The sequence below is a fragment of the Geospiza fortis genome, unplaced genomic scaffold, assembly GCF_000277835.1.
Source record: "Geospiza fortis unplaced genomic scaffold, GeoFor_1.0 scaffold8, whole genome shotgun sequence".
NCBI lineage: Eukaryota > Metazoa > Chordata > Aves > Passeriformes > Thraupidae > Geospiza > Geospiza fortis.
In genome coordinates this window covers 324,048-338,674 of record NW_005054414.1, presented here as the reverse complement: position 1 = coordinate 338,674, position 14,627 = coordinate 324,048, and the positions used below count along the sequence as shown (strand labels likewise).

At 40.1% G+C, this 14,627-nt stretch overlaps 1 protein-coding gene across 1 annotated transcript in view; it reads left to right on the top strand.

Moving 5' to 3' along the window:
* Positions 1–9,824: 9,824 nt before the first annotated feature.
* Positions 9,825–14,627, top strand: part of AGK (acylglycerol kinase) — a 22,010-nt gene continuing 17,207 nt past the window's right edge. The window contains exons 1-4 of the mRNA XM_031061459.1: positions 9,825–10,012; positions 11,254–11,329; positions 12,683–12,775; positions 13,697–13,729. Coding sequence (XP_030917319.1) covers positions 9,951–10,012; positions 11,254–11,329; positions 12,683–12,775; positions 13,697–13,729 — 264 coding nt within the window. The 5' untranslated portion in view covers positions 9,825–9,950. The remainder of the gene's footprint in view (positions 10,013–11,253; positions 11,330–12,682; positions 12,776–13,696; positions 13,730–14,627) is intronic.

The following is a 14,627-nucleotide window of genomic DNA, read 5'->3' as shown; positions in this document are numbered from 1 at the left end:
ATTCCCCTCTGACTTCTTGGAAGTAGCTGATGTTGGTCATTTATTTGCAGCCAAGGAAAATTTTTGTTTGCCATCCTGCCATCCCTCTGTTTGTCCTTGTGGGTTTTCTAAAATATTTCTCTTGCAAGGAGAAGGTGATTTGCTTTTTTGACTTCTCAAGGTTCCTTCTTCTTTTGGATGCAGCAGCCATGATGCCTGCAAAAAGTGGAGCTATTGTAAATAACAATCTGTCCTGCAGATAAATGGCAGCTCTTCTCTAGTCAGTCTCTCCCAGCTCACAGGGACAGAAGAGCTCTGAAATGCTCCCTTAAGACTTTGGAGGATGCTGTATGGACAAGAAGAGTGTTATCTTTTCCAGGCTCGTTCCCAGTGCGTCATCCCTGCCTGGAAATGGATCTGGGTGTCCCCCGTGCACACCCTGACATTTGTGCTGTGGAGCCTGGTATGGATGCCCTGTGCTCCCTAGCTGTAAAGGGAAGAGGGGCACTGGAATGTGATGGATCACCATTGGTCTGAAGGTTGTGGATGGCAATAACTGTAAAGGTTGAGGAGCTGCTTAGTCCTGGTACTTTCTTCCTGGAGTGTTTAGTTTCTGGGTCACTGTGTTAGCCTTTCTGTTTGGGGGGTGTTGGTTCAAATACTGACTAATTTAAAGTGAGGAGTTTTGGATGAGCAGGAAGAATTAAAGTAGGAAACCTTGTGCTTTTTCCCCCTCTGCCATGAGTTATTCAGCCCTTCTGAGCATGTGATAGTGCAGAAGGTACCTCTTCACAGGGCTGTCAGTCAGGAGGTGGCAAAGGTTTTTCATGTGTCAAATGATGAGAGTTATGTCTGGTTGAACTACTGTTAACTAGAAGCCCATTGCCATTCTTGCAAAACCATAAGGCATCTTAAAATCCCTTTTGCTCTCATAAAAGAGTATGCTTTAAAGATCCATTGTCTTGCATTTAGGATAGCAAATACTCTTGTGCTGTCTGACAAGAAGGAGGATAACTCAGTGTTGCTACATAAGAGGTTGTCTGGATTGCATGAATTTATATACTAGGCTCATTTTAATCTATGGCATATCATGGTGCAGGTACAAGAGACACTTAATTTAATATCCTAGATCAAAGCTTGAAGAGTATGCAGATTGTCAGATGTCTGCTCACACACAGGTATGAGCAGACATCTCATACTTGTGTATGAGCTTCTGCTTAACATACACAGATGAGGGTGATTACAAATAAAGATTGTACCATTTGATTGCTCTAAATCTTTACTATTTGATTGTTTTAAAATTTTCACCAAGTTTGGAATCCCTTCTCAACTTTATGTCCTGCGTCACCTTTCCTGAACTGAGCTGCAGCTGTTCTTTGTATCCTCAGGGGGTGCAGTGAGTTACCAGCTCTGCCAAATCAGCAGAAATAAAATCTCCAGCATGATGGACATCAGCTGAACTGATTGTCAGATTTGACCAGACAGTTACAGTGATGTCACTGCATAAGTGATCATCACCATGTCAGGATGGAGACCCTGGATATTCTGCTGAGGCAGTGGACTCATCACATACTTCCTTTTACTCTGTATATATTAAAGTATTGACATTCTCAGTAGAAAATGCTGGCAAAGCACCTGAGCCTTTGACTGCCTGCCAGTAATCCTGAGTGGTGCTGTTATCTACAATTTGAATGTTAGTCTCTGTGTGTTTGCCAGCTGATAACTCACTTTGTCACCTTTCTGCATATACTTCCTGAGTAGCTGACTTTATTTCATCCAAACTTTTTCAAAAAACATTCTAAGTCTTAGGTAAAGCTGATGAAACCTAAGATTTGTCTTTCATGTCCTTCCAAGGCCGAGATGAAAATAAATTCTAATACACAGTAAAGAGGATTCTGTGCTCTTGCTGTACTAGAAGCAGCCAAAAAAGCTCTCTGCTAAGATAAAATCTTTTTCAGGAGTTCTGATATAGCTCCTGTGGACTGATCCTGTGTGCACAGCTTTGGTCAAGTTTCTCCTCACAAAACTATTTGGTGCAGACACTAAACTTTAAAGTTTTTAGACTTCTTCGTGTTAGAGTATATTTAGTAGTCTTAGATTTAATGCTGATAACCCATTTTGGAATGAGATCCTGAGCTGCTTTTTACATTTGTAGTGTGATCACTTTTAGAGGAGTTGCTTTGCTTGGATCTAAGACAGACCCTTGCTGCAGCTGAGAGCCTCAAACAGCTTCAGCTCAACTTTGTTGTCCTCTCCTTGTTGCATTCATTGCTGCCCTGAGTGACTTTCATGATGGGAGCTGTCCTTCCACCCTGGCTTCTGCTGGCTCTCGGGCACAGAACTCAGCCTCATCTTGAGCAACATCCATACTAAATTGTGTGCATCTTGTGCCTATTCCAGCTGAAAATGTTCAGGACAGGAGCAGTAGCCAGCTGTCCTGCCCTAGGGATGTTGCAGAGAAATCAGAGCAGCCCTGTCCAGGCAGGTCCTACAGATGATGTGTTCTCAGAGCCTTGTGTGCTGGCAGCCTGGCATGGCTGGGGAGTGGGGAGCTCTGCACTGTCACTCTGTGTCCCTTCTGTGTTGGTTCCATCCTTTGGTGTGGTGCTCTGCTCTGCACAGTCTGTGCTGCTGTGGCTGCTGGCCTTGAGGCTGTGCTGGGAATGTTCTGGCTGTGGGTTCAGCCTAGGACAGTCTCTTTCTTCCATACCCTGCTGCCACTGTTTGTTCCTCTCCGTTTCCCAATTTTTTACTGCTTAAGCAAGTTGGCCCAGCTGTAAGCTGTGTGATGCTTAATTCTCACAGCAGGAAGACAGCCCTGAGTTTGCCAGCAGATGCAACACTGCTTGTCTGTTTGGCTTTAAGGCCAAATGCTGTAGATAAGGCCTTCGGGGAAACGTGAAGTAAAAATTGATTTTTAGTTTGCTGTGGATATGGTGCAAGTCAGAAGAAATCTCTTTCTATTCTTTAAGGCAGTGGAGCAATTTCCCTCTGCCTCCACCTGCTCATGTTTAAGGATTCTTGAAAAAGCTTTGTTACTACCTAATAGTAGACAATAAAGTACAAAAAAAATCAACGAAATCTTATGTTTGTTATTAAAGTCTCATCTTTTCTGGGAGCTGGTGAGCAGTCATATTTTGAGAATGAATATATACTGAGGCAGAAGGCTTTAAGAAGTTACCTTTTAGCTGCTTTTCACATTTTTTCTAGCTCTATTTAGTGATTGTTATGACCTGTAGAGGACTTGCAGGGCCAGTTGGGTACCTTAGGTGAGCCATGTGAGGTGAGTAAATGCAGCAGCTGTGATGCAGGAGGAGAACTGCTGTTCTTACAAATGTATCCCTGTGAATGCACCTGTACAGTTTTTTCTGGAATTTGAATCTAGTTAAGCATTGACATAATATTTTAAGGAAATTAAAAAATTCCTATTACCTGGCATCTTTGAACCAAACCTGGGATATCTTTGACAAACTCAGATGACTTTGAAATATCCCAGTTGAATTAAGCGGAAGTCCTATGAATATGGCTGGGATGGTGTGGGATTCTGGGTGCTGTGCTGCTGGAGAACTGAGACAAATCACCTGGAAATTGCTGAGTAGTAAATGATTCTTCTAGTCTCAGAATCTAAACTTTTCCTGTGACACCAAAATGGTAAGTGTCAAAGTAGGCTTCTTCTGTCTCTTTAAGTGCTTCAATGCAGGAGAAAATCAGCATAAATGTTGACATCTAAACTGTCAAGCTTAATTTTTATGGGTAAAACTCACTGAGGTGAATCCTTGACAGTCGTTTTGAGGATCTTTGAGCTTGAGAAGGAGAGCACAGTATTTTCTGCTTGTATTTGGGAAGTGTTGCTGGACTTCATTTTAAAGACAATTAACACTGCAACATAAAGCTGGGGGCACCAGGAAAACAGCCTGGCTGACAGTGTGACAGAGCTTGACTTCTGAACAAAATAGCATCAATGTGAAGTAAACAGATAACGTGGGTTTGGCTGGGAATTGTTCAGAAGGTTAGGACAGCAGTTCTCACAGACATCAACTGTGCAGCCATCATTTGATAATGGGGGCTCCTTGATATCCCATAATATTTCAATTGTATGTATTGAAATTGCAATTATTTTCTATTTGCTTTGGCCACATGTAGTCGCAGAGGGAGGTGGCAATGTCCCTGTGTGAGGGCTCATGCCCTCAGTGGCACAGTGTGGACTCAGCCTGTCATGTTGGGTTGATTGAGCTGGAATTAGCTGTGACACTGCTGCTGCACAGCCTGGAACACCAACCTTTGCAGAGTTGTTATTGTAACTGGTGCATTTCCATCATATCACTGCAATCAAACCCAAGGCTGTTGCTCCTCTAAGTGATATTGCAGGTGCTTAATACAAATTATCTACTCCTTTGGTTTTAAGGAGCAAATATGACAGCATGCCTCTGAGGAATTCTTTTGCAGACATTCCAGTTACTTGTTATCCTGATGAGGTATTATTCACATATTTTCTTTTTCCATGCTTGAACTGTTCCTTTGTCTTTTCATTATTACCAGGAATAAATCTGTGGCTTTTATAGTGTAGTTATTTTCACAGAACCCAATTTTATATCTCACCTGAAGTCACCCTCCTTCTCATTTCATGGCACTGCAGCATCTCTTGGTGATGCCAAAAAGAGCAGCTTATATAGTTCCAGTGACAGATAAATACTGTAAACCAGTGGAATCAAATAGATGGCGCTTGGGTTTGGCCTTGCCTTGCCTTCTCTGCTGCCATTTCCATGGCAGGGTTTAGACCAATGAGCCACACTTTGGGGCAAAGTGTGCTGTTCTCCCAGCCACCTGTTTTTGTCTGGTTGGCCTCTAATCCTCTTGGTTGGTACAGTGTTTGTTTTGGTATGCTGACTGTAAGTGGGGTTTTTTGTGTGTGATATTTTGAGACAAAAATAGATGGTCTTGCCAGGTACTAGGCAAGGACAAGCTGGAGGATGGAGGGTGTTGGTATGTAGAGGACAGGCAAGACTCTGGGCACAGCAGAACATACTTGGCATTTTGTCTGCAAGGAGAAATTGGACATTTTTGGGGCTGGGGAAGGAATAGACTTTCATTCCTCATCCTTGCCAGTGACAAGTCAAGAACATATTTCTGAACAGACCATCTGTGACTTATCTAACACTGAGCATCTCTCTTTGGTTTTTACCCTTCACTTAATGAGATGAATGTTTTTCACCTCCCTGACGTACTGCTTTGGGCCGTGCTCAGGCATAGGTGAGTGGGAGGTGCTGCATTAATGTGTGTTTGGCTTGCAAACTGATGGAAAGGGCAGTTCACAGTTGTAATGCACAAAGACTTAAGTCCTCTCTAGAACCCTTCTACACTGCCAGAATGGTAAGTACCTTTAGTGTAAACACAGGCAGCAAGAACATTGGAAAAACCCACACCTGAGCTCTGGAGTACAGTTATGTAGCAATTTAATAAATAAATCACAGTTACACAGTGTGCCAGAGTTTACATAATCTCAGCACACTTAACATCCTGGTCTTTGTTTTCTGCTTTTGTTTTTTGTAGAAAGAATGCTTGTGTGCACATGCAGAAAAAAAAAAATATGCATGTGTGCATCAATGGGGGTGTTTTATCCTTAAAATGTTTTGGGGTTTTTTCTGTTCCAGTGTTGTCAAACTGTGTGTAAAAAGGATATGTACCTACATTTCTAAAATGAGCAAATTGTTTTAAACTTACACAACATAATGTCCCCTCTCTTTTCTGTCTTACCTGATAGTGATAACCTGCTACGAAGAGCTGCATGCCAAGAAGCCCAGGTAATACTGTTTAAAGTAATAAAATTAGATTAAAATCTGCCTCTTATCTTGGTTGTGCAGGGCTCCAGAGATTTTCCCAGTGGGCCTTTGCTACGTGACAAGCATTCTGATGATGCCATCATCTGTGTTCTTTCCCTGGGTGCCCAGGGGTGGATGGGGGTGCTGCCCCTTGTGCGTCCTGGCTGCTGCTGCAGGGGAGGGCAGCATTATCCTTGGGGCGATCTTAATTGCTGCTGGAGCTACCCAGACCTCCATTGCTGCATGTGCAATTGCTCTGTGCCTGTAAACTTGTGGTAGGGAGGTGATTTGTTGATAAGAGTGAAATCCCAGCCCCACCAGGAGGGTTGTATGCTGGGCAGAAGCAGCACAAACCGCTTTGTGTCCGTGCTCAGCTGCAGAGACTCTGCCCTTGTCTGTTTGACCCTGAGTGACTTTATCAGGGATGCCAGCTGTGATGACTGACTGACCTAGCTCTTTTGGGACCCATCTCCTGGGAACTTAATGGGGACAGCCTGGTTGCTGATCAGTGACAAGAAGGCCTCTGTTCAGGGAGGGAGACTTACTCTCTCAGGGTACTGACTGTTGTATTTCTTAGCTTGTGGCCTGCATGGGCAAACAGCAGTCAACAAACTCCCATACTGCAATATTCCCACAAAGAAATCTTGTCCTTAATAAGCAGTCTTTTGGAGATGTAAGTGCTGCTGCCCATGGATGACATCACTTCTGTAGGATTTTAAGAGTTTTTACCTCCCACAAATAAAGTTTAATCTAAACCTGCTTCTTCATGACAGATCTTTGACATTTTGCAGGGTGTAACACTGCTCCCATCATTGCTATGTACTGGGGCCTGAGTAGAATGGTGAAAATGATTTTTCTCAATAAAGAAGTGTTGTGCACCTGAATTATCCCAATTTTAGCCTGTCTGTTGTTGAAAGATTTTCACAGCAACTTGTCTTGTGCAATGGATCTTCATGTCAGAATATATGTAAGGGAACTCAGTGCTCATGAAAAAACAAGGACAATCTTTCCCTGAAAATACTGCTTTCAAAAACCATACTTGTAATTTCAGAGTTTTTATGTTTTCACTATTCATTTTTACTACATAATAACAAAGTGATAGAATTTTTTTTATATCACAAAAAACAGCCATTAATACTTTAGTATTTGAAGCATGCTAACCAAATTAAACCAATTTTTTTAAAAGGAGCTGATGAAGTGATTTGTGTGTATTGTCAAAAAGGTCTGAGTGCTAAGGAAAAGACAGGTACCAGCAGATAGTTCAGTTGTGGAAATCCTGAATTTCCCATTTCTTAAATCCGGTTATTAAGTGACAGGTTCTATTCCGTTATGGCTTATTCTTGCAAATGAAAATACAAAAGCACTGTCAGTAGAGCTTCCTGCAATTTTAGTGGTTAGAGCCTGAGAAAATGTCCTGCAGAAGACTCCTGCATTAGAAAGGAATGAACCAGAAAGCCTAGTAATCAATTCTTGCTGTAATTTCCAATCTCACTGATGTGTCATTGCCAAATAGTGCTTGAAAACACACAGCAGTCCTGCATTAAGGCATTAAGTGTCTGGTATGTTCTTCAGAAAAACAGCAATCTAAAATTGTTTGTAAAATGCTACTTGCTTTTATAGTGCTATATTATAAGTATTGGGAAAAAAGATAAAGACAAACTCACCAAAGAAAAAGTTTAGTTTGAGTGAAGTGTGTGTGAAGTTCTTACCATTTTTACATTGGAGTTTTAGGTTTTTAAGCCTGTTACATTATCAAATTGATGAGGGAGCTGCCTTCCTGAGAGAGAATCCATGACAGCAGTATTTCATGCAAAGGTTCTGCCATGTGTGTCTGAATTTAAATACCAGTTTATGATGACAGCCTTGGTGTAGCAAATGATTATGGAAAGATTCTATAATGAAGAACCCATTTATGATATTTTTGACATTTTACACCTCTGTCTCTGGGATAAGTCAGTGTCAGCTGACTTGGTCTTCCTTGGCAGATCAGTCTTGCTGATTGACTTTGTTGTTGCTGAACTCTGGGCACGTGTAAAGAGGTGCTGTTTAGCTGGCAAACAATTCACTCAAGGATAGTTTTGTGTAAAAGAATGTAGTTTCTTTGCTGGTATTCATAAAGCACTATAAAAGCTTTGTATAAAGGAATTTTCAAAGTTGTAGAATAATGGTTGTCATTTTAGAAGTCCAGAAGTGTAATACCTGTAAGTGTGCATGTGACTAGAAAGTGAAAAAGACACTGACTTACCTAAATTATACCTTCATATATATATATTTAATAACCATTTTAATGTATGACTATAAGTTGTCTTTACTTATGTTCTGCTCTGAAAGACTTCTAGAATATTGCATTATTATTTTTTTATTTCCTGTCTTACAAATCAGCATTTGCTTTAGAAATGCCCCTGTATGTAACATAAATGTCTAAGTATATTACATAACGAAGCAATTATGTCATTACTAATAAAATCTTTATGAGCCTTGTTGGGTTGTTTAGAGCCTTGCTAGATTGTTTGTAGCATGCAAATACATTATTTTGTGCCCCCTAAGCAAATAATTCGTTGTTTCTAACAGCTGTAGCATGCTAGAGGGCCCCTATTCCCCAATTCCCACCCAAGAATTGCAATATAATAAGTTGGTCTGTTTTCCAGCTGATCTTTGAGTAAAGCTTAAGAGCTATTAATTTGTTTCACTTTCTTTGAAGATTTCTTTACTCTCAGCAGCTATTGTCATGCTTTTTCTTTCCTGAAGTAGAAATTTGGATGTTTTAAGCAGCACAGCCAGCTGTACCCTTCTTTAAAGTGAGGTTTCCTGTAGGGGGATAGAATATAAGAAAACAAAGATAGTGTAGAAAGTAATCTTACCCCTAAGGAGTTGCAGCTGGGCCAATTATCAGAGATTAGGAACAGGCCTGACTTTAACAGGCCACAGCTGTAAGCAATGAGAAGAAGAGTGCTATAAAAGAGTGGGGTGGCTGGGTGAGAAGGGAACTGGAATCAGTTGGCTGCTTTGTGAGGAAGAAAGAGTCAGTGCTTGGAGGAGCTGCCCACGAGAAACACCAAGGAGGTATGAAACTTTTGTGATAAGGAGGCAACAGTATGGAACCCCTGCAATAAGATGACAACAGTTTCCTGAGCTGAGTTTGCAAGTGGAATTAATAATAAGTTTAAATAGCTAACAGCCACTAAAATGTACTGGATTTTGTGTACAGTATCACTTCCTTCAATATAAAAATTCCTGCTAGGGGGTTAACTTCCAAGGGAAAGGGGAAAAAAAGCCAGGAATAGTTGGCTGGGCCATGTTCAGCACAGTAGTCTTTGGTTCCTACTCTTTGTGGGGCTTCTGGATGGTATTGCTGGATACCTTGTATTCCTTGTGTTCAAATCCAGTTTGATTTGGAGTGTTAGTGAGGATGCCCTTAAGTGACCTTCTAGAAGCTTAGAGAGCAGGATGTAACATGTGTGGAAGTTTTGCATTTCCTTGCCTGTGCTGAAGAGCTTTGGAAATAGGTCCAAAGTGCAAGAGGCTTTGTGGAGAAACTCTCAAAGAATTTAAAATTGAGACACCTCTTCAGAATTGGATTAAAAGTTGAGGAGGAATTTAATGATTTTTTATAGAGAGAGATTAGTTTTTAAAAAGTGTAAGAAATAGTGGACTTGCTTATAGGTCAAGGCAGAGTCTCTTGTAATTATCTTTCCTGACTTCAAAAACTGAAACATAAAAAATTCTGAAATGAGTAGAAGAGATAGAGGATTTAAAGTTCAGAAGTTGGAAAGAATGCAGAAAGAAGGTGGCAGGGAGGTGTATGAGAATTACATAAGGAGAGAAAATCCGGTAACCTTGGAGTCAAGGAGAGCTCCCTGGATTTCTGCCCATTGCAGAAAACCAGAGGTTGACAAAAACGAAAGGGTGGTGGAATGGTAAAAATGAGCCAAAGAGTACTTATGACAGTGATGTGAGCTGCTGCTAAGAGTGTGGGGCTTTGAATAAGAGACCTGTACCTGGCTGAAGATGGAAGTCATTTGAATGTCATGAGGCTTGAAAGCCCACTGACATTTGTAGAGATGCATTATTTTGAAATGTTTTAGAAGTGTGCTTAAAAGATAAACTGAGCCCTGCTCTTTTTCTCTTACCGAGGCTTTTGGCAACCAGCTGATGCCTGCCACTATGCCGCTGAAGAAAGCAACAGTCTTCCTCAACCCAGCAGCTTGCAAAGGGTAAAATTCCCCCTTCCCAGCACTCTCATTTGAGGCACTCTTTTTGCATTTTTGCTCTGCTATCCACTATAAAAGCCAGCCAGATTTTTGAGCTCATTTTTGCCTCCCTCTGATGCCAAGCTGGTGCTATGTAACTATGCCAAACTTTATTTCACCAAAAATATTGGGATGAGAAATAGAATTAGTTGCTTGAGGTGGAAGAATTATTTCTAAACATATATATGTGTATTTCATTTTTTTCTTTAATCCTGTGTTTTGGCCTTTGTCATTCCCTCGTATGTAGAATTCCTTTGTGTTCCTTCCAAACTTTTGCGTGTGATATATTTCCATCCTCAAAAACTATAGAAGTAAGAGATGACCTTGATTGCTTCAAGACTTGAAGTTGGCAAGAAGTGATCTTACTTCTGTGGGAACCTGCCCTTGAAAGGGATGTGCCCACAAACTGAGAGGCTAAATATGGGCTTGGAGCAGGACTCCTGGAAGAGGTCAGCTGCTATTTTTACATGCTCATTAGCAGAAAAACCATAATCTTGGATGTGATGGGTGTCTGTTTCTGCTGATCAAATAAACTTTGGAATAGTTGCATTTTGTGGAGGGGCAGGGAGTTGTTACTACCAATATGAGGGGAAATTATAGCTGACATGAAAGTGCTTGGACTCCGTGCTCTTGTGAGTCTGGAAAATGCATAGTATTAGTCAAGTCTCATGTTTCTACTTGTAAACAATTTATAGTTAGTGATATAATTATTTTGTTATACAATGACAGGCATAAAATTATCAGTCCTACAACAAAAAAGGTCAGATTTTTGCTTCTAACCTTATTTAATAATATTTTGTAATAAATAGTTGGATTTTAAGAATACTTCTTAAAGCCTACATGGGCCTTCTTTGTGGTCCTAAAGGCTAGTGCTTTGTAAGTCATTAATTTTCTAATAAATTTCTTTCTAGAGATCTTAATTTGTTTTAATGGTTTTTTTTAAATTATTTTTGGCAAAAGTTAGATAGCATCTTGTGCGCTTATTAAAACTGCAACAAAACCTTGACATCTCAGATATGAGACTAGAAATGTAATGCATTTGAACCACATGAAATCTCATCTTTCCTGACTGTCAGGTTGAGTGACTGATTGTGGAGATTGAATGCTTGGTTTTAAGTAGATTTCTTCTTGCTATTCATTTGTTTCTTTTTATTTTTTTTTCAGCCACAGGCATCATTAAACAGTTTTTACTCTGTTATTTCTAGCAAAGCTGGGAACCTTTTTGAAAAGAATGCTGCACCAATCTTGCACTTATCTGGCTTGGATGTAACTGTGGTTAAGGTAAGAACTGATAGGTCCTGCTACTATAGAAATACTGACTCTCTTCTTTCTCCTCTTGAAGTATTGAAATTCAAACCTGTATGCATTTGAAATTTTCAGTTGTCCTGTAGTCATCTCATAGGCAGAAATAAATATTGAGCTATTAGGCCGATACCTAATCTTTTTAATTCACAGTTGGTTGTCAAACAGTGTAGTGAGTTTTTAATTTTCAGCTGAAGCAGTACATATGCTTGTTTGTCTGTCTAAAGCAGCCCTTCTATAATTCATATTTGAGGAAAAACTCTAAATATTTGAGTGCTGGCTAGTGGTGCGTACCCATTGCTGTTGAATTTGTCATTTCTGCCTGAACTTGAAGAATCGAAAAGTGAGGAATTTTGACATCCAGTTGAACTGTTCAGATTAATTAAAAATAACCTTTTATCTTTACACTGAAATTATTTCTGTCTCTCCAAATAATTCAACATTCCCACCACGAAAGCAAAACACTGAGCTCTAAATGGTGTGAATTAACAAACAGGTTTCCTTTAGAAAGAGAAGAACAAGGAAACATGGAAGGGATTCTGCTCTTTCTGCAGTTTTTTTGAGGCTGTGCTATGTGGATTGCTTAATAGTCAGTGTGTCCTAACAGCACAGTACTCTGATATGCATCTTTCTGTCTTGGAATTTTTTCCACAAGGTTTAGTATTAAAATGCTGGTTTTATTAATCCCTTTCTCTGATCATTAAATGTACCTAATCCCACCCTAAGAGAAGAAGTAATTTTGCAAGACTTAAAACTGATGCTTGGTAGTGTTAGACCCAACAAGTTGGCAAAACAGGGCTGGGCCAGGAAGTGAGGCTGAGATGACTCTATAAAAGACATGAATTTTGTAGAAAACAGTTTTAATGGTTTAAAAAGTCATTACTCTTTACTGCTAAATCCATTGTCAGTGGCTGTTAGGCAGTGGCCTTTTGTGTAGTTGATGCTGTGTTTCAGGAGATGCACTTGAGCACTTTGGCTGTAAAAGAGAGTGGGAGTTTTTCTGCAAGTGATTGGCTCCTGGATTTGTTTCAATGTAATATTACCTGGAAATAAGATGGTTGCTGTGGTATTCTAGATCTCTTAAGTAAGATTTGCTCTGATATTTCGTTTAACCTCTGTGTGTGTTTGTGCGTGTTTGCTTGCACATATTATATTATGCATCAAACTGGTTTTGAAAGTTGTGAAAAAAACCTCTGAATGTAAGTAATATACAGTACTGTGTGCCTATATAAAAATAACTATTAACCAAATGGATAGATGATTCTTATTTCTATGAAGGAGATACTAAAAATAGTCATTTGAGTGCTCATGTTTGGATCTCTGTTTCTTCAGACTGATTTCGAGGGACAAGCAAAGCAGCTTCTGGAAATAATGGAAAACACAGATCTGATCATTGTTGCAGGAGGAGATGGCACAGTCCAAGAGGTACTGCAGGAGCCTGGTTTGTTGAGAATCATGGTTGGGCTGAGGGCAAGAAGATTGAGTCTGTGCAATGTAGCAGCATCATAACAACTGCTCCTAGAGGTCTGTCCAGTTTAGAATCTGTGTTTTTAGTAAATGTTCTAATATTTTGGGGACAGAACGCTCTGCTTGTTGGTATTAGTCTTAAGAGATGATGAGAGAGGGGGCAAAAAGAATGTGTGACATAGCTGTCTTTCAGAACTTTATTCTGGAATGAGCAAGCTCTTTGGAGGGACACGATTCTAACTTTTTCTTTCTGTGTGATGTAGTTGTAGTGGTTTGATTTTCAAAGTTCTTTCCTTTCTATAAACTCCCCCAGAGGAAGGCATATTTTGCTAAGTGGGAATCAGATAATTTAAAAATTATGTGGGAATGATAACAAAGCTTGGAATGTATTTAATAAATGCCTGTTGTCAAGATGATTAATGACAGGAGCAGAACTGGGGGTTACTCTCTTTTTCAAGACTGTATTTTATTCAAGCAGTTCCTGATTTCTAACTACTGATTTCATAAGACAATGGCTAAATGAATACAATGACCTTAAGAGAAAGAGATCAGAATACATCTGTAGGTCATTTTGGCCTTGTGTTAATTGCACTGACCAGTGCTGGTTTTGCATTATGCAGAGCATTATTCAGGGTTAAAACATTTACACTGGCATTGGTTGTGGTACCGGCATGTACTCAGGCATGCTCATAAACCTGGTGTTTCCAACATGTTTGCAGGCTGAACATTCCTCCTTTCCCATGTAAACAACTGTAGCACCTTACATAAAAGAGTAGCTGCTCCTTAAATCTTCTCAAAGATTAAATGTGGTTAAGAATTTAATCTGTTCTTACTGTTACTGAAAAATAAAATTCTTAGAGCATTTCATGTGTTTTTCAGGTCATAACTGGACTTCTCCGTAGAGCAGATGAGGTGAGAAGGTGTCATTTTAAAAACTGTGTTTATTTGGAGTGTCTTATGCATCCACTGTGACCTCTTGGCCTCAGCTGCCTCCAGCAAATACTTTGCTTACTGCTCTGGAGCCAGCTTTCTGTGCAGCAATCCAGCTGGGCTACTGTCCTGCAATGCTGCCTGCTGTTCTTTGTTCCCTTTCTGAGGGAGTGCAGTGACTCCCAAGCCATGGCTTTGGGAAGTTTCCAGCATCAGAATGGGGATTGTGGAGAAGCCAAATGCTCAATTTTCAAAGACCCATGGACCAGCTGTGCATGCCACTTTGTTTGGCAGAAGCATTGGGCAAAAGTACATGTTTTTCTTGTGTTTGTACAGGCTTGAAACTGAATTCAGTTATGGTCACACTCCTACTGCTTTGGGATTGCTTTGCTGTTTCTTCAAGCAGTGCATACCTACCTATGCAGATGGCTGTACTAAGCAAATTTTAACCTCTCAAGGTGGATCACTCTGAATGGAAATGAGAGAGATTTTTCTTTTTCAAGTGGGAGGACAGTGTTATTGAAGAAAGGAGGGAATCATTGTTCCCAAAACCTTCTGGCAGGAGCTGGCTAAAACTCAATTAAACGATCCAAACAAGATTATGATGATACCCTTGGCAGCTAGAATTGTATCTGTTTAGGCATTTGCTTTGTCTGAATGTGACAAGGGGGACTCTGCAACCAAGTCAATATTTTTAAAGGAAGGCTAGTTGTATCAATTCTGGTGCATCATTGTTTTAAATCTAATATTATTATAGTTGGATCCTGAGACTTTTATAATCTGACAATAGTGGAAGCAAAGTTTAGAGGCTTTACTGGCTAGTTTCTCTTTATTTTTAGGCTTCTTATCTTGATATAGCTTGGATAGTTTTGCAGTAGTG